The sequence below is a fragment of the Cydia amplana genome, chromosome Z (assembly GCF_948474715.1).
Source record: "Cydia amplana chromosome Z, ilCydAmpl1.1, whole genome shotgun sequence".
Taxonomy (NCBI): Eukaryota; Metazoa; Arthropoda; class Insecta; order Lepidoptera; family Tortricidae; genus Cydia; species Cydia amplana.
Window position 1 is genome coordinate 14,960,372 of NC_086096.1, and position 21,299 is coordinate 14,981,670.

At 35.8% G+C, this 21,299-nt stretch overlaps 1 protein-coding gene across 1 annotated transcript; it reads right to left on the bottom strand.

The window, feature by feature from the left end:
* Positions 1-1,589: 1,589 nt before the first annotated feature.
* LOC134661615 (uncharacterized) lies at positions 1,590-2,898 on the bottom strand. The gene is made up of 2 exons (XM_063517756.1): positions 2,711-2,898; positions 1,590-2,511 (listed from the first exon to the last, which is right to left on the bottom strand). Exons 1-2 carry the CDS (start codon positions 2,869-2,871, stop codon positions 1,590-1,592), a joined length of 1,083 nt encoding a protein of 360 aa, XP_063373826.1. The 5' UTR covers positions 2,872-2,898.
* Positions 2,899-21,299: the final 18,401 nt, after the last annotated feature.

Genomic DNA, 21,299 nt, shown 5'->3' on the forward strand with positions numbered 1-21,299 from the left:
GTGGCGAGAGAGGCTGGCATGTAAATTTGATTATTTGGAAATATGTACTACTTAATGTGATATTTCTATTATATTAACTTCATTATGTAGATTCGATAAATGCTTTTAGAATGTTCTGTTTTTCCACCTAAGCCTATTAATTTCCGAATGTGATGATAATAATACTTACATATATTCCCCTAAACCAATGATTTAACAAGGCAGTTATATATATTGATTATTATACACTCTAATCTTAGAATTTATAAATTTAATACCATAAAGGTATAAGGACTAATAATCTTGCTGAATACTAAAAGATGTTGTATATTTTTACCATTATGTATTCCAAGGTTTTTAGAACGTATGTGTCAAATAAATTTATATATTTTGGTACAGGATGTGTTTTGACTTTATATATTTTGATATTTATACCAAAGTTTTTGATTTAAAATAGAATAGAAATTATAATTTGCTAAATGTTACATTTCACTATCATAAAATAACTAAGTAACCGCTAGTCCATTTAGATTTAGGATTTCCTAGAATATGAAATACATAGTTTAGTTCAATAGGCCACAGATACGGAGTACTAGATCTTCCAAAACTGGCATCGTAACAAATAAAATAGTTAAATGAACAAAAGTTTGAGAGCCACAAGTTACGGTGGGGGTGGCGCCAGAGGGTCGCTCGACAAGATTTTTCTCGGCAGGTATCTACATTAAAAAATTCAGTTCACATTGATGTGGCTCTGACAGAGTTATTGTCAAATATTCTTATATTTATTTGCGAAATTTGAGCCAAAACGTTTTTATTTGTTATTGATGCGTTTTGTTATCCTATAGTCACAAAATATTTAATTACTTATTATACTCGTAAGGAAATATAATAAAAATAGTATAATTTTTGGTGTTATTTATTAATTTGACTAAAGTACCTAAAAATACAATTGAGGGCTAAAAAGATACGCGTGTACCTGTGCACAAATGTGTGTTTGGGGAATAGACTAAAAACTTGTTTTGACAACTATAAGGTAGTGTGCACGACCCTCTACATGACAAATAAAAGTACGAGAGTAGAAAAATATATATATATATAGGTATGTATATATATTTTATTATTACTGTAATGGATAATTGAAGATATTTATTATCTTGAAACAATATCATCATCTTCCTCGCGTTGTCCCGGCATTTTGCCACGGCTCATGGGAGCCTGGGGTCCGCTTGGCAACTAATCCCAGGAATTGGCATAGGCACTAGTTTTTACGAAAGCGACTGCCATCCGACCTTCCAACCCAGAGGGTAAACTAGGCCTTATTGGGATTAGTCCGGTTTCCTCACGATGTTTTCCTTCACCGAAAAGCGACTGGTAAATATCAAATGATATTTCGTACATAAGTTCCGAAAAACTCATTGGTACGAGCCGGGGTTTGAACCCGCGACCTCAGGATTGCAAGTCGCACGCTCTTACCGCTAGGCCACCAGCGCTTCAATATCTTGAAACAATATATTACATCAAATATCATTTAACCTTATCAAAAACATTAGTTCTCTATTGTTACATCTGGGAAAAATTATATTTTAACATATTATACCTAGTAGAAAAACTTACACATTCCATTCCTGCATCTGGCAGATGTTATGTACATATCTAGATTTATTTTTGAGTTGATTTATCTTTGTGGAAGATTTCTCGTTATTGGGTTTAGTCCTGCTCGAGAGCCTAAATGTTTTACAAAGCAGAGTTACTTTAGCTCCCCCTGAAACATTTGCATCCAGAGTTCTTGTCGTGTTTGTTAGCAGATATTTATTAGAGAAATGGCTCGTTTTCATATTGGTTATAAATTTTGAGTGGAATGCACCTTCGTTGTCGAGGTGTGTTTGTGTGGATCCATCGGGTGCGGGCGCGTCGCCGGGCGCGGCACGCGGGAGACACACCACGTCCACACGGATCACCTGCACGCTCTCCGGGCTCTGAGTCCGCGATATCGTGAGACATTTGCGCTTCCCTGACTTGTGATATTCCACCTTTGTATCCTCTAACGCTAGATCAGGCAGTCCTTCTTTTGATTCCTCCATTTCCTTGGCGATACATTTAATTTCAAGATTGTTATTAATTTGATTGCATTTTTTAACATCTGTCCCATGTTTTGATTTAAATTGTAGTAATTTATTTTGCCGGATTTTATTATGCGCGCAATGTAAAGTGCTAGATTTGTCCGACGAAGGTGCATTTTGTTCAGGATTAAGTATGTACTTGATGTAGTCATCGAAGTAATAGCAAGTGAGCAACGACGAACAATCTTCGATATACTCTTCTTTTTCTTCGACAACCTGTTTTACAAACATTCGATGCTTTTGTCCATCTTTAATTGCTTTATATTTAAAACAAGTTTTTGGTCGTTTTGTTTCATTAATATCGCCATCAAATTTAATATTTTGAACGGAGAGAAATAATTCTTCATCTGGTTGCGTGTGTATGTTGCCAACAGTACTTTCAGCAGCATCGGTACTTGGATTGCAATAGAATCTGTAATAACAAACTTAATAAATTAAATTTCACAGATCATAGGTCTCACATTCGTTCGTAGCGGACGTTGCAGTGGTGGATATTAATAATATATTAATTAATTTGAAAACTCCGCGGTTGGTCTATTGAAAACCCGTCACGCTTGAAGTAACCTACTTTGCACATCACGTTAGTAAATAAAGGAGTGACTCGATGCTACCTATCGAACAAGTCTGTCCAGCGCGGATCCTCGTCGTGCGCAGGGTTGACCAGGCGTTTCTGGCAGAACCGTCGCGGCCGGTCGGGCCCCGAGGCTGCCACTCTTCCTGGGCGAGCCCTAGGCTTTAGTCTCTCATGGAGACGAAGCTTTGCGCAATTCATAGCGGCCGCTCTGCAACCGAAATTATTATATTAATACCTACTTATATGTAAAAGCCTAATCTTAATTATTAAGCTTACATCGTAAAACTGTTAATATGTTTGATTGCCTTTGTCGTAAACTCTTAATAATGTAGTAGTGCTGATTATTATCTGTAGTCGTATGTTGTATGTATTTCAACTATAAACTTAAAATAGACAGCCATTTCTATAGTACGGGACTATTTGAATTAATTTTCATGTCGTGATTTGATTCCATTATTTTGGATTTAGCTAAACAAGGCACTGCTCCGCGAGTCGTGATAAAGATCATGGCACGTGGTGTATTTTAAATATTTAACTAAGTAGCTCAATTGTCTTGGGGAGATTAAATGTTGCTATCAGTAAATGTTTTAAAAAGTACACGTTCTTATTGTATTTAGTGTTGAACTAATGCAACAAGTCGAAAGTACCGATAAGCGACTCTGCGAAACACTTCTAAGTTCACTGCATTGTTTAAAATCTATTCATTTCGAAAACAATTATACTAGAAGATGTTTCTCAATAACCATCCTTCTCACATTCGTACGTTTTTGTTAGATTAGAAAAGGACGGCAGATTACGAGGATTTTTTTAGAAAGTATTGATAAAGGAACTACAATGCCGGCAGGATGGTGTATTTAAACTGGCAACGTAGCGGTCCACGTGGTCTTGGGAAGAGCTTCGCCAACGATGCAAAAAACCAAGTGTACTGCTACAAACAGTTTTGATATTTTTCAGACTCATAAAGTTTTACGCTTGCAAATGTACTTTGCAATGAATTACAAATTTCTAGATGTCTAAGTGTTTGTCAGACAAACACGCAAAAGAGGGCAACGATAAAATCGAACCGATTTGAATTAAGCAGTGAAGTTAGTTTATTAGTTTACTATACAGGTTTATTACTAAAAACCTTCGATCTCTATGCTAAAGTTGTATGCTAAAGATATAAATAAATAAAATACCTACATGATCTTTCTAAAGTAAGTACCTACCTAGTATAATAATCATATCATTTTGTATTCTTGAATGGTTCCTGGGATTAGTTGGCAAGCGGACCCTAGGCTCACATGAGCCGTGGCAAAAAGCCGGGATAACGGAAGGAAGATGATAATGATTCTTAAATACAATATAAAATTTGAATTAGTTCACATTACTGCCTAATAACAGCGTTTAGGTACTGAAAAAAAACCCTAATTATCACGGTTGACACAATCAAACGCCGCCCTGGCGGGAGGCGGGTTGGTGATTCGTATTCGTGAGGCGCTGTTTTTAAATCAGCTTCGAATATCACCTCGTCACGCGAACATTATGACTTCAGCTATTGCGTGAATATTTTCCATATTTTACGCCGAAATGTATCAAGTTCACATAGTCGCGCTATACAATACCCGCACACAACTTCAAAATAATAGGCACAGCTGCTAGACGAATGCTAGAGACACACAGAGACGTGTCGGTGCATCGCACACGGGCATCTCAGGGACAAAAAATGCATTATTATTATCCCGGAACGGGTAGGCCACTCTATACCTTACCGTGTACATTTTAGAGGTCACGATTCCTAGTTATTACCCAGGGTATGATTAACTTGGATCTCATGGCTAAAATGACAAGGTGAAGACGTTGCAATCTGCACTTTATTATAATAGAAGGAAGGCTGTTTTGCCGCACATAGCCATACGCATACCAAAGGTATGGCTACATTTGTATACAAATTAATTATTTGAAAGCATGCCTGCCCTTGAGAGATGTAAAATAGAATTCATAATCGCAAAATAATAAAATCACTACAGTTTGTTTTAAATTAAACTTTCAGTCTTAAGTCCGTAATCGTGTTTACAGTACCTTCTCTCACAAAGATGACTTTTCTAAACGCTTACAACTTTTAAAGAAGGACTTTGGAACTTAAACAATAGCCTGTCAATATAAATAGGTAGGTATTAATAGATTACGCTCTTTAAAATATATCTCTGGCCGGTGAGCATGACAAATAATTGTTATGAACAATAAAAACTTGGAATTTCTAGCTTCTAGCTAACGAATAAGTTGTATTTTATTTAATATAAGTAGCTTACCACCAAAGTTGTAAAAACAATGCCATCCCTATTAAGGGTAGGGATAGAATACTACTCAGGTACCTACATGAAGGAGATAACTTTGGAAATAGTTATGTGCTTATTTAATTTAATTCAATTTATTGTACTAGTACCTATCCCTACTCATTCCATACTGCAACAAGCACTGGACTTTATAGAATAGTATTTTTAAATTAATGTACTCATACTACCTACATAATTAAATTACGCAGTTGTTATACCGCGTGTGGCCTGTAATACGAGCAAAAAATTAAACTGTAGGCTGTACTCCCCACACTAACCAAAAATTTTTAAACGACATTTAAAAATAACTTGTGTTTTGACATTGCGAATTTTGTTATGTTTAAAGTTAAAGCTTGACAAGCAATTTCAATTACACTGATGACAGCGTACATTGAAGATAATATTTAATTTGTATGAAAAATGCGAAGTCTAAAGTATTCATAATTTTTAAAAGTCGCTGAATACCTATGTAAATGTTGATCAGTTTGAGGAGTACAGCCTATAGTTTAATTTTTTGCTCGTATTACAGGCCACACCACGTATGACAATGTACTTAGTTGTTTGGCTAGTGTTTAATAGACTAATTGCAACACCATACACACGCCACGCGTAGTCTGTTTCATTGAGAGTAAGTATATGTCTCAATTAACAATTAAAAATAACCACCAGCGGTCCATATGGTTTCCATAAGACGCTATACGACCTATAAGTATGGAAATTAAATTCCGCATTGAACTTAACACTTGTTGACTAAACCGCACAATAAATGTAGACCTGTCAAACAAGTTGACCATTGAATCACCTGTCAGTAGGTCAGACCTAACAAAAGGTAACACGGTCCATATTGCACACACTGCATCCCGCTCTTCGGATGCTGCTTGTATTACCATCACAAAGGACTGGACCCCCGGAATGCCCTTGCTTTAAAAGAAATAAAATGCGTTTCTGACCACGCCCCATCGTATCCGCTAAATCGCATTCTATTAGTAATAATTCAGTTGTTGACTGATTTATTACTTTTAACTTAAAAAAGTAAATTTACCAAAATTGTTGTCATGTTAGGAAATTATAGAATAAGTACCTATTCCTACATGTACAGTAATTGTACACTTTAGTCAGTTAGATACCGAGTGTAAACGCGCGTAAGGAAATGACCTATTCTGCATCATGAGATGAAAGCGTAACGTAATGAACCAGTTATTCTATGATATCATTCTTAAAAGTCGGTTATCGATGGCACATTTTATAAAAATACCCCGAACACCGGCTGCACCTATTCACGACCCCTTTGCGCTAAAATCTATCACAGAGTAGACAAAGCCCGGTGCGCGAATATGTAACAACGCATCGAGTAAATAAAGGGATGATATATCGTGAACAGTGATGTGATTAAAAAAAACCATTTCCCTTAGCGCTGTCAAGGTGCATTCTTGTTAGGGCTGTGGGGCACTTTTTGTCGATAATCGATAAAATATGTTACTCGTAGTTTGTGAGCGTAATGCATACCTAATACCTACCTTCAGATCGACGAAAATAAGTTAATCGTGAGGTGTTTACTAACTCTTATTTATTTACTTACAGGTAACTAAACTAGCTTCTGTCCACGACAATTGAAGTCGTTGAAAACTTTTAATCCCATTTTCTCCCTCTTAGTAGAACGCTACAAGAAAATGTCAAATAATAAAAGTTTTCAAATTCTTACCAGTAGGCTGTGCCTTGTCTGTCACTGTCTCTTAAGTTAATATTTTATAGTTATCAATTAAAGGATTTTATCTACCTATACACTTATCATAGACGCTTTATGATGCGTTCAAAAACCGTAAATTAAGACCGGTACCTATCAAGATAAACTGTTTTGTTAGAATAAGTTTCTTATCTCTGAAATTGTAATTATTGCGTAATAATAACATCAAATTCAATTTTATAATGAAAATTCAAATTTTGATCATCTCTGAAAAACAAAAGAAATTTTTAATTGCAAACAACAATGTGATTAATGGCGGTCGTAACAACATCCTGAACACATCATAGAGAGCTTATAATATGTGTTCGTATAAAGCAATGTATAATATGTATATGCAACTGTACAGCGCAGCAAAAGTGCATATACAATCTCGCAACTCGCTATACATAATTAGGCATTGAAACACTAGTGTGATCTGGTTATGAAACTAACTTCGCTCGTTTTGGATGTTTGATTTATGGTTGCTGTTGAGTATTGTTTGTGTGTGATCTTATGTTAAAAACAAACAAAATGACGGACCAATATTCTCAATTTTTTTAATTAAAACATTTCGCGTACAAGGATCCAATCAAAATTGTAAACACTCGGTCAAAAATCTCTGTCGTTACAACGTCGGGTTTTGACTTGACTCTCGTTTAGACCTTTGGCCATGATACCCTTATTGCGTATTTTACCTACAATTATTTACATTTTTAACTACATACTTTTGATGTTTGTGATTTTATGCATAGATAGGTATATGTAGGAATTATTGTACCTATATTAAGTAGACAGAGCTTTATTAAAGATTATCGATAAAGTGATCCCGTCACTATCGACTCTCAGGTGAAGGTAATCGTTGTGGGAACTATTAGTTCTAGCATGAAAAAAATATTGCTCTCTCTTTCTAAAATTGTTGCCCAGACGATTTTATAATAAACATGTTGAATAATACCATAGATAGAATAGACGGTTCTATGGCAAGGTTTTGGCTAAAGAAATGTTACCACTTGATGTTAGAATATAGGGAGGTACCTACTTTTGTTTTAACTAATAATCCCAAACAAATGTTAAGATAGGTACTTAACTTAAAAAAAAATCCGCAGCCATTCGTCGCTATAATATATTCTTATCCGTTATCTTAGGTAAATTAAGTTAAAAGTAATTAAAATTAGATAAATAAATAACTATCAAAGGTAATTAATACTTTATATATATATATGAACGTTTTGATAAAAAGTGTTTCGTTTTCTTGCTTTTAGGTGTATCCGTATTTTTTAAGACTTTAATTATCTGTGTGTTAGCAATGTTATGCATTTAGGAAGTAGGTACTTTAATATCAGACACAAAATGTAAATAAATAAGTTAACTAAACTAAAACACACCGCACCAGGTTTTTTTTTAAGTCCTAAAAAGTAAAACATTTAATAACCCTAATATAGACCATAACTAGTTTTAAAATAAGGATAAATAAACAAAAGACTAACAATAGAATAGGAAACACCACGTTTCTTTGTAGAAATACTGCAGTACGGTAAAGTTAATTACCGATAGTCGTGGACAATGAGCGGCACCGGCACCTTTGTCGGCGCTGTCGGCGCGGCGCGGCCCGCTCGATACGCATGTTGTTCAACCATTTACCTTCGATTTCACGACCAAATTATTACTTGCAAATTACACATAGTTTCAGCTGCTGAAGGACGAATACCTACTGAGCTTCTTTTGAGCTAATTATGAAATAGTATTTATCGGTTTTGAAAAGATAAGTCGGTTTTCCCTGTTAATGAAAATTACGGAAAATTTTGTGTCCGTGCCTTTCTAGAACAGGGAGACTGCGTTATTTTACCGATAGCTGCAGTTGATTTCATTAGTGCAAATAATGTGAATGGGTTGATGAAACTATACTTGACAAACTTTATTAAAGAACTTTAATTAATACACCGACGAAATTACTTCGGTACTAAAGATGAAAACATTTAAATGGAAAATGAATTGGTAAATACGAGTAAATGGTGCGAATAATGTGAAACAATTTTACAGGTTCCCTCCATTATTTTCTAATGTCATCCTACAGTGAAATGATATTGACAGCGCAGAGTGTGTGCTTCAGGCATTGCTTGCTAAAAGGAAAAAAAATATATCGAGAGCGGAGCAAACTTGTATTAAGTACTTATAAAGAAAGTTTTACCTCGGCGAGTGTGCCAGCGAAGCGGCCCGCCGCCGCGGTGCCTGCCGATCGACTACGTCGCGCTATCGTCATAACCTCGGATTCAGGTTAAGCCTCGTTCATAATTGCCCTAAATCATAATATCTGACACCTAATCCTTAACTGTATACTTAGTTTACCTAAGTCTGACCCTACTCGTAATTAACAGTCATACTTTTAACAATTAGAAGGCTCGACGAGACTTGGTTGCGTGAATTTTACTTTGTACATATTAACTTAACTAAAGTTAACGTTAACTTCCTTGAAGCAAATTTGGATACAAAAAGAAAAAAAATAAAATATAATAATTATTACAAAACATTTATCTATTTTATGATATAATGCGTAAGGATAAACCAAAAAGTAAGAAACATTTACAGATTTTTTTTACATAATTTCAGGCACATTCTGATCTCGGCAAGTCGACTTCCGATTCTATTAAAAAGGTTATCATGATGGACACAGCGCATGGCTTAGCGCCACGCACGACCCTTGATGTGCTCCTAATTCCTGTCCCTATTTTCAAATCGGTTTCCATTAGTCCTTTAAGTTCGTCCTATTATAATTTGATCCCTAAACTTGACACAAATATTCATGTTAATCGTAGGTCAATGATAAATTGGTCTGCCGTCAGTGCAGTCGTGGCAAACTTTGCGAAATACCCCGTGCCCGCACGTACCCTGTCTCACAGCTTATTAGTGTAAAGAGTTCGATTCAACACTTATTCATAAATGTAAGTAAACCTTAGATAATGTCATGCTAACAAGTGAAGTGTACCTATCCAAAATTTATTGATATTTTGTACTGAGGGGATATTCAAAATTGTAGGCCTTAAGAATATTGCATAGAAGCAAGCAAGTATTTCGTGTGCGTATTCACATGTCCTAATGGTTCTAGTCGTAGGTATCTGATAAGCGCCGTACGGCCAAGTGTCATGCCAGCCGTTATCTAAAGATGAAGGAAACTTTACAACCATGTTTATATATGGAAAGGCTTGAAATAACTTCCTATAAAACATGTGTTTGATACCGGTTGGGCACGCTAAATATCTACATTATGCGATCATACGAAGTTCAAAAACCTTTTATGGTACCGAATAATATGATATGACCAAAATCGTATTTGCTTTTAAGTCACATTTACCTACACCTATTACCTATCATAGCAAGTAAATATCGTTCGGGTGAAACATGTTGCCTTAGGCCCCATACGCTTTAGCGGCTGGCCGCTTAGGCGGTTCGTTTGAGCGGCCAGCCGCCTGACGCGGTTGATATAGCGGCTGGCCGCTATGGCGGCCAGCCGCGATGAAACCGCGATGCAACCGCGTTAAGCGGCTGGACCGCTCGGCATCTTGGGTATATTAACAAAATGGACGCCGTTGAGGTAGCTTTGTGTTATATATTTGTACTTACTACCTAAAACAACGAAAGAAAAATAAAAAAGATACTGGGTTCATCCTTTACCAGAAACACGCAACGAATTTGGTCAGTTCACAAGCTGTTCTCAAGAATTGAAGAAGCACGAAGATACATTTTGCCGCTATGTTAGAATGAGTGTCTCGTCGTTTGAAGAATTGCTCAAAGATATTAAACTTTCGTGAGACATATTTTAAACTGTTTATACGACAACGGTTTCACTCACTTGAATTTTTAGTCGCTATTGGCGACATGTTTCGGGCCCTTCGGGGGTCCATCTTCAGGATCTAGTGCTCGCAGCGAGTGCACGAGTTGCAGTCGCTGCGAGCACTCGAGCCTGAAGATGGACCCCCGAAGGGCCCGAAACATGTCGCCAATAGCGACTAAAAATTCAAGTGAGTGAAATCGTTGTCGTATAAACAATTACTCAAAGTTTTATATGACACCATCAAAGGACAAGATACTAAATTTCGTGAACACTAATAAAGTAATACAATAAGGTTACAGGAACTTTAAAACAATAGTCGACCGTAGCGGTCGCATCTTGTGCAATTAAACATAGTGCAACTTTATGGCTAGGCAATCGGGTCCGATTTACTAGACAATAACTGTTATTTTCTTGCTTTACTATAAAAATAATAAACGTATTTTATTTATATTATTAATAGATTATTCTATATCTACATGCTAAATAATATTGTAGTGGACGGATACGTCGGCTACAAACTCATCGGCGGCTGGCCGCACCCTGAACCGCCAGTGCGTATAGACAAGTTGGCGGCCAGCCGCGAAGCGGGCCGCAGCTCTTCATTCAACCGCCGCGGTTGAAAATTTGTGGCGGTTAAGTGCGTACGATCACAAGCGGTTGCATATTAAATTGGAAATGCGGCTGGCCGCGCGGCCAGCCGCCCCCGCGGTTAACCGCTAGTGCGTAAGGCCCCTTAGCGCTGTGTTCTGGTGAACACAATAGTGCGAGCGGTGTTTTGTTGGTGGCAGGATTTGCTTTAAAAACCCTACTAACTCATGGGTTGCCTCTAAAGCATCTTGTCCTAGTCATTTTCCCAACTTTGAACCAAATAATGTTTACAGCAGTTTGTGTATTCCGTTTCCTAACGTACCTAGTATTAGAATGGTACTGCATTCCGCTACCTTTAAAGAAAATGCCTTATGCCTACGAACTCTACGATAAAGGTGTCGTGCCAGTCTTGCCAGCGTTAATCTTTATTAACACGCAAGTTGGCATTATGATTATGAAGTCCTAGAAATATGAAAGTTAAAGGCAAGCTAAGGGGTCCATTTCATGAAAGCTTGTCACATTAATACTAGTAGTCTCTTTTTAACTCGGTTATTGAAAGAAACCTCTGCTTGTGTCACAAGTTGCAAGCTTTTATAAAGAGGACCCCAGAACGATAAATTGTGATACTAATAATAAATATTGGTAATATCGCTAGTTCCTGCATTTACTAATGTGAGAAATATTTAAGTATTTACTAATTAAATATCATATGCGAGGACGACATACATTAAATTTAACTTTAAACAGGTTTCAAGAACAATCTCGGCCACGTTGTCCTTCGCGTTGGTGTTAGTATAATTTGCAGCGAAAAAACACTTCGGACCACCCACGCCGCCCGCTCGCTGCCTGCAGTCGATACGAAGCGCTTTATCGCATAAATGCTTCCACTATTATCTACGGCGTTCTAGGGTGGTCAACCAATAAAACGGAACTATGTATTATTTTACTGAGTTTTTTAGTTGGTGGGTTTATGGTGTGACATCGTTTTAATATAATTTATGTTTCAAATACATCGCAAAGATTTATGTTTTATTTTTATGTAAAATTAAAATTACCTATTTATGCCTAGCAGGCCAACTCAAACTTACATTGTGACATCAAAACGATATGTACCTACATGATGTCAGCGGTGCACATGTCCTCCGTACCTACCTATACTTATTTTACATAATGTACCATTTTGGATATACATAATATTAAATAGCAATTCAGATTGCAAATTGGGTAGGTAGGTATCATTAAACAGCCAATGAAGTGACGTGCGAGTACCCGGGGCCACGATTACCGCATCAGTGCAGCGGCGCGCCACGCAACATCGCGTTTGCATTGCTTTCGCCAGGGCTGTCTCGCCCGAGCGGGGTTGAAACGACCAAAACCGCGCCTGGCTCGTGATTCCATAGAATCGACGTGTCGGTTAACGTTCTTTTAAATTGAGAGCGTAACTTTTATTGTATGGCGGCGGATAATGCGGCTATGTTCGTGTGACTCTTAATGATACATGAAAACTGTTTTTTTTTTGTAAACTGTGTACCTTATTTAAACTAGTGGCACTGTGAGCTGTAGTGTAGACCCCGGGAACCCGCATGGCTCCGCTATTTTGAAAAATTTGCAAAAATGAATCGACAAAACGTTAATAAAACGTATGTCAACCCTAAATGCGTTTAAATAAAAGGAAAATACATTTATGTTACGCAGAATGACCCAAAATTGTGCTAAGTATGCATTGCAAATTTGGAAATAAGCTATATACAAGGTTAGGTAATTCAAACCACTTTGCCAAAACAGATTTACCTATGCGTGAAAATTGAATCAACTAATCATACATAATACTCTAGGTTTGTCAAATTGACACTGGTATTTTATTTATTTAATTAATTTGTTAAAATTATAACAAAGCTCTTAAGTAGGAGAGACGAAGGGTAACAGTAGTAAATGTAATTTCAGCAGTCTGGTATGAACAGCCTCTTTATTTATTATTTATATTTATATCAGCCTAGAGTGTCCCACCAATGCTGGGCAACGGTCTCCCTCCTCCCAGTTTGTCGGTCAAGACCGGGATACCTACGTAGAAATACCTCACCCTTGTACTTTTCAGATGTTTTACACTCATTTGCACTTTTGCTATACAAATCATGGACTGAACTTAAAAACGTTAATAAGTCCAAATATGTATATGGGGCATTGTATATGGGGCATTATCTATGAAAAGGGACCTTATTGTCGATGGCGCTTACGCCACACAGCGTCGCGCGGCATTGTATTTATATCGGGGCAACGTTAATAATGGCGTAAGCGCCATTGACAATAAGGTCCCTTTTCATAGATAACGTCACATATGATAAAAAAGCACTGTCAGAATGCCCCAAACTAGTTCTAGCAATCAAATGCCATAACTGATAAAGAAATACCCTTGAAAATAATTCGAGGAACTTACTTTTAGAAATATTTTGGCCCTAACCTCTGTAAATATTATAATATTTATAATTTATAAAAATTACATTCGTTTTAAGACGAAATGTCAGAAAATTTGAAAAAATCCAGAATTTGATGATTTTTAGTATGTGATTTTGGATGTTTTTTTTGGGGTTTGTAATTATTTTATATTTAAAAACTCTATCCTAGGTGTATCACAAATAGTGTATCTTTCTGATGATAGTAGGATTTATCATATTATATCTCTTACTGAAAATTATATATTTACATAAATATGATTTAGCCTATGCAACTTCTAACACTGATTTCGCAGTGAAAATCGATGTTATAATTATTTTACCATTTTTCCCATAATCAGCAAACAATTACGTAACACATATATTAATTTCGGGCAAAAAGAAAAAATCATGCATTTAAGGGTTAATAAAGCTACAAGTTACAATTTACAAGCGGAAGTCTCTTTCTAACTGCTCGTACTTTTATGGAAAAACATTTCATTTACACAATTAATAGGCTTATTATACCTACTCAAATAATAATACATATAATAAATCCAGTTCGGGTATTGCAACGGGTAGTACAAAAGAATAACATTCAATAAAACATTTATTATAAAATTCCTGGAATACTGATGAATTGATGATGTCGGTCTTAAACAAAATTATACATTTGCTTCGATTTAATTAGGCACACAAAAACTAGTCTATTTTAATATGTTATGTTCGCGTAATGTTATTTGAAGGTGATACTGTTATACTGATACTTAAATATGTATTAGGGATAGATATACAAGACAGCTACATTATTTGTGTGGTCTTGGCCTTGGTCAAGTTATTCGGAAAAATAAAACGCAAAGGAACTCGGCGTCTTTTAAATTGCTCATTGTAAGTATGCGATATTTTCTCTAAAATGATTAAAATATTAATGATTAAAAGCTATAATATTTTTTTTCTATCGAGCGAAAGTCAAGAAATCGGGTTTTGAATCGATGAATAAGTTACTAGAGAAAGGCCTCAAGATTGGTAATTAAAATTTTGGCAACCTTATTGTAATCTAAGCAAGCTCTATGATTTTGATTTTTCATTAACTCTGCTGGCTGAACTGACTATGCACCTTAATTTCTAAGTGTAATTAATAAGATTGTGTTAAATAATAAGATTGCCATGGCAAGTTACTAACGAGAACTAATATTTAAGTTGATTAAAATGGTTACCTACGTACTTTAAATAAGTAAGTGGCTATAATACTTTCCTTCGTCTTTTTCGTTACCGAGGTAAGATAAATTTTATGTAGGTACTTACCTACAATACCTATTACGAGTATATTGAATTTTGTTGTTTCTCACTGAGTCGAGTGACAACTCCTTAATAATATCATAGTTAACAGTGTACTTAAATGTAGATTCTAGATACCGTCCGTTTCACGCGATTACCCACTCACTTGTTAGAAATGTTAGCTTATTGAGAAACTTACCTACAAAAAAATCATGAAAGCATTATGTTATTCTTTATCAATTGTTTATTTTTCTGTTTAGTACCTAAGTATGTTTGCTAAATGGGCGTTTTCTAAAATAAATATTGAAAACCCGATTCTCCCAGATCCTGGTGTTTTTGGGTTCTTTCAATGTATGAAAATTGTACATACAAGTGAAAATTTTTCTCATACCAAAAACGTGACGTAATGGAATGGACATTTTGGGACATCTTTTTTTAATTGTAAGATGGAGAGTGCTGTCGATTCTGAGTAGAATGAGCCCAAGAATGTCCAGATTTGAAAGAATCGGGTTTTCGATATTTATTTTAGAAAAAGCCCAAATCCCGTCTTTCATATTGTTTCAAATTCCTTGACTTTACAGTCAGTAAAATAACGGTTGTTTTTAGTGTTACATACCTAGTGATACGTACAATACAAACTTGTCATGAGATAGGAATCAGACCAGGCTAAGTTAGCAGCGATTTTGATAGCCCAGACGGTGCAAGTGTTATTTTAAACGTAAAACTTCTATGAAATTATGACGTTTACTTGACACTTGCACCGCCTGGGCTAACAAAATCGCTACCAACTTAGCTTGGTCTGACTCTAAGGGTAGGAAGGAAGTATGCTTCTGTCAAGCGACAGTATGTTAAACATATACTGTGTTCTTGCTCTCCCTAAGTAACTACTTACTTAAAAGAACACTTTTTTATTTCTACTATACCTAAGTATCATGTCTACATTATATATGTATATATATAGGTAGTTTTATACAGTACTAGTTTCTATACGCGACTTTACTGCATATAATTAGTGCTCACATTTTTTCAATATTTGCGTACATGCGTTTATCATATTAGTAGGGATAGTGAGATCGCTCCAGTCCTAGTTACAGTTAGACTGTCGATTTCTGTTGCCCATTGTGTTGGTCGGAAGCAGGCGAGTTGCGACCGGCTGACGTCATCGGCAGAAGTGAACCGACCAGTTTTTGTCCAAGCTCCAATTTAGCGTTTGATTCTTTATGCATAACTCGCTATGCCCTAAGGTTGTCTGAGATTCAAGGATAGAGATGTTAGTTGCCTCATCGCCACTGATGTGCCTACGCCACTTCTTAAAAACATCTTGTACCTATAGGGATTTAACTACGCTTTTTTTACGCTTAGAACTTCATAGAAGTAATCAGTGTTTTAACACTTTCGATGCCAAGCGCCCCCTTCCCAATACGAAATGAAACCCACTCAGCGGGTTTTTGGCAGTGAATGTGTTTACAGGCAATATAAGGGAGGGGCATTTTAGTATTTGTTGTTACCTATAGCGGCAACATAACATGTGAAAATTTCAACTGTCTAGTTCATGAGTTACAGCCTGGTGACAGGCAGTCGACGGACAAACAGACAGACAGCGGAGTCTTAGTAATAGGGTCCCGTTTTTACTCCCTGGGTTTGGAACCCTAAAAACAAAGAAATTTGGTGGTGAAATATATGGCGCAATTTGTGTTATTTTAAGCATGTTTTTAATATGTAGGTACCTATTATGTACTTATACATATATGCGTATAATAAGTATATAGTTCGAATTATAAATCAATGAACCGGCGCAGCATTGCAATAAGCAGTCGCAGCACTCAATATGGGTCAAGGAACGTTTCCCCTTGCAACCTCCTTGGAATGGCAAGGCCAGTCACCATCACTCGTAATGCTCGTTTTTTCCTTCCGAATCAAATCATTTTTATTTACACGATACTTGACCAGTCGAAGCTTGCATTGTCTTAATTTGTACACTTAAATTTGACGCCGCCATCAACGACAGAAGGGCGTTTTTTTTTAAAGTTGTCACCTACACATTTTTTTTAATTTGGGATTTTTTATGTTATTTCTACTCAGAATCACGAGCTCTTTCTATCCTAATAGGAGAAAAAAAGTGTCCTAAGGTTTTTATTTCCATTCCGTCACCATTTTTCATAGACTTTGTATGGCGGTCGCGGAATGGAAAGACCGAAAAATTTATGGAAATTTTGGGACACTTTTTTTCTCATATTAGGATAGAAAGAGCTCGTGATTCTGAGTAGAAATAACATAAAAAATCCCAAATTTGAAAAAAAAGTGTAGGGGACAACTTAAAAAAAAAAAACGCCCAGAAACGTAGGTAGGACTTTGTTCACAGAATATGACGAAATGTAGGTAGTGTATTATTTGGTCGTCTATTTTAAAACAATAACGTTTTAAGTGTGGTTAAGTAACACTGGGTGAGGACATGTTCATGTGATGATTTGACAGACACTCTTGATTGTTCTCTTTGTATGTAGAGTATATCTTTATTAAGTACTTAGTAAATGATGGATTTTAGGTAAATAATAAGCAATAAACTTACTGCTTGTCTTTGTTAACCTATCCTAACTTTGGCTGGTCTTTTTAAGGCATTTTTGCTATTAAATGATCGCAAAAACTAAAAAGTTTGTCGTGACACGTCTCCCAACTGGTCGGCACGGGGTCGCTTGTATAAACCAAACCTTGAAGTGTTATGCTTACTGTAGTGTTCACCTGCCTCATTTGTACATGGTTGTTGAGAAGAAAACAGCAGTACTTAATAACTCATCGATGCACATTTCGTTAACATAGGTAACGTCATAATTGTAACATTTGTAACACAAAACAACGCAATCTAAACTAAATTTCCCATAGGATGTAGTGTTTATTTACCTACTGGCCACCGGCCGTGATTACTCGGCAATATTTTGATCAATATAAGCGTACCACCCGGTAATGAAAGACATAATTCACAAAATGAAGTTATCTGTGTTACATAAAACTCGATTGTATCTGTGTCCATGTCTTACTTCATCCATCCATACTTACTTCATCCATAATTATTTATTTTATTTTATTTGAGACTTTACCAGTTACTACTTAAAAAGGTGAAAGGTGATGTGTTCATTTGCAAAAGTTTTGTTTACTATGCCAGTGGCAATAAATATCACTGCAAAAAAGTTCTAACCCTCGACAGTTAAACTGCGCTTCAGTACAGCTGGGGCATGATTTGTAGAAACCAATGGTCAGGAGCCAACCTAAAATGGTCAAATGCCTACAGGAGGGACGACATTGGACACGACCTGATTATCAATCTGTTACTTTGAAAGAAAGAAAGAAAATAAATTTATTTACGTCAAACCAAACCAGTTAATTATATAAAATACATAGACGAAATAGACGTTAAAAAGGACCCCACTCACCGTAATGCTTTAATAATTTGTTCCTACACCTACCACTTCACGGAACTTATTTATTATAATGGCAGATTAATTTTATAATAAATGTACAGTTGAGTCGCTCTTGCTACGTGCGTGGCTACGTTTAATTAGCTAAGGATACATATTCATACAGCTTTCCGGTGGCGAATGCACTAGTCTCAAAACGCACTAGGTATATATTAGTCAATACACTCTAATTTCGAAAGCCCCTCTTCTCATAAGAAACTAGGCCCAAAATATCATATTTCCAAAAAGGCTCATTCTCGATTTACACGAGAACAATTGAGAACTAGTCCCAAAATACCCCAAATTGTGTTCACCTGTGCGTGGCGTAATACTTTATTCTCATAATGCATAGGTCTGAAAACACTCTAGTTCCAAAATACCCTATTTTTTTGGAATGTCTCTTTGTGATTGCTTTCAGCCGTACCCATTACCCGTTTGATGCCAAAAATATTTTTTGCAAAAATAGGACTTATTTAATTATTATTTTGAGCTATACAGGGTGTAATCGTTAAGTGTTGCTCGGCGATAGTTCCGTAAATATAGCAGATATCAGAAAATTTCAAATTGATATCGAAAGTGCAAGTTCTCGTGTCGACGTCGTGTTCTCAATGGCGTAAATATGCTAAAAATATCTGTGATTTCATATATAAATATTTTTTCTATGATTAAATTATAAATTAATTAATTAAAATTATCATGTCCGAGGTACAACGGGAAATGACCAAGGTACATCAGGGGTGTTGTTCCTTGGACACTTTTCCCTTTTTTTTTCGTCAACGGGATACGTCAAATAAATAAACTGATCTTTAAATTTTATATCGTAATACATAGTTTATTAATGTATCTTATAAGATTCGGATAAACAATAATTCTACAGCCATTAGTTTTCTTTTCTAAAATTCATAAAAGAAAAAACTGTCCGAGGTAAAACAGCTTCCCTAATTGTACCACGCAGAGTAAGGTTGGCATAATAGTTACGGGAGTTATAAATGTGCTGTAAAAACCAAATCAGATCTTTGTCTTATTTATCAGACTGTGGCGAAATGAGCTGGATATGTAATGTCTTATATATCAGACTCTGGCGGTTAAAGGGTTAATATTATAGATGCTACCGTAACTCTGTTAACTTAATTATCACGGCCAGCTCTTTTTGTTATTGGTTTGATATCAGATCTAACTACCTACCTATACTATACTTAGCCTTAACTTAAAATTCATTATATTTTTAACATAATGGCGTCAGTGTGCGGCGACACTGACCTCAAGTCTCTCAAGTACGATAGGTCGTTTACATCCATCGGCCGCACTCGGACTTGATTCATAATGAAACGAAAAAAAAACGACGATACACTTGTAGACGGAAAACGACCACATTTTTAAGCCATTAACAAATTTATCGCGACCTAAACAATGTTATATTATTAATTATTAATGCCGTCAGCCAACCGTAAAATCCGCCAGATTATAAAACTCCTAACATACCCTAAGATTTTCCCAAAAATAATACAGATCGATGAGAGAAATGTATTCGTCGGTAGTTATTCCTAGTTTACCAGGCACATCTTGAAGTACTTCAAAGTGTCATTCAACAGAACTTGCTAACTATATAAACAAACCAACATACTAAAATTGACACATGAATGTCAATTTACTAGTAACTTTTGTTTACATAGTAAGTTCTATTGAATAACACTTTAGTTGCATGAACGATGTTAAGTTCGTAATGATTTTTGCTTGAAAATTTTTGGTGAAAAATAAATAATAAATCGCAAAACAACGAAGTTATTGAAGAGAAGTACATTTCTTATGAACTACATATTTAAGTATAAGTTTATTTTGATGATTTATTTGCAAAGTTATTAAAGCCCACTTGCACCAACCCAGTAACCCGGGGTTAACTGGTTAAACCATGAACTGGCGGTGTTACGTGATAAGTATGCCTAGGAATTTCAATACATATGTGGCGGATTTTACGATTGGGCGCCGACATTAATATACACCAGATATAAGACGAATATACTTACTCTACGATCAATAGTCATTACTTTAGGAGCTAGGATGTTTAAGTTAACAAAGAGATAAAAAATTGAAAATTTTAGAAAACGTCGTTTCGTAGTTGTTCAGCATTAGGTACTAAAATATTTAGTGTAGAATAAGCAAGTTTAGTCACCTGCTTGTTAAAAATAATAAAAAACTGGCCAAGAGCATGTCGGGCCATGCTCACTCTGTGTAGGGTGCCGTAGTAGTACCTACCTACTTACATTCTATAGTTTCCTAACAATTCATGTGTAAGTAATTCATGAAACACCATTGATTTTAATAATATTCTTCGGGTTTTGGCGTGGGTATTACAGTCGACGTAGTTTCATTTTAACGTCAGGCAGTTTTTATAGGCAGGTCTCAGAATTACGATATTGGTATTAGTTTCGAGAACGAAATTTCAAGAACACTCGACCGCATCAAAGCCTCGGGCCGACTCGGTCGATGTAATTTATGTTATCAACAACTAAAGCCGTGTGAGACCGGAAACTAATTGAATTCCAAATAAATTACTAGGAGTTATCTTCTCGACGATACGAATCTCGCACCGCTGCGATATGAGTTCAAAATCTGTTTCAAGATGAATGAATTATCTTTATTATAACTTATCCAAATTAAATAAAAACAGGATCAACATATATAGGTATATTATTTTAACTATATAAAATATAGTGTTACATATTCGATTTATTGCCACTAATAATTTCATCATTACACCAATTTCATTGGGCTGACTTGGTAATTGTAAAAAATTGTAAATGTATGATTATAATTTGAATAAGGTCGTGATCTAGAGTGGAGGGTAGGTACATTACTCGTATGATCTTTTTGTGCTTACCCTCGTACTTAGAAGCGTGTTTAGGTTTTGGTGAAGGCATAACAAGTCAAGAAAACAAATTTTGATAGGATAGGAATGATCTCTGTCTAGATCAATTTCTTAACCTCGAAATTGGGTAATCCAATAAAAAATGT

Coding starts and splice junctions, on each gene's coding strand:
- LOC134661615 (XM_063517756.1), bottom strand. CDS start 2,871: ATGAATTGCGCAAAGCTTCGTCTCCATGAGAGACTAAAGCCTAGGGCT. Junction 2,512..2,710: donor TGGACAGACTTGTTCGATAG/GTAGCATCGAGT, acceptor TTGTTATTACAG/ATTCTATTGCAATCCAAGTA.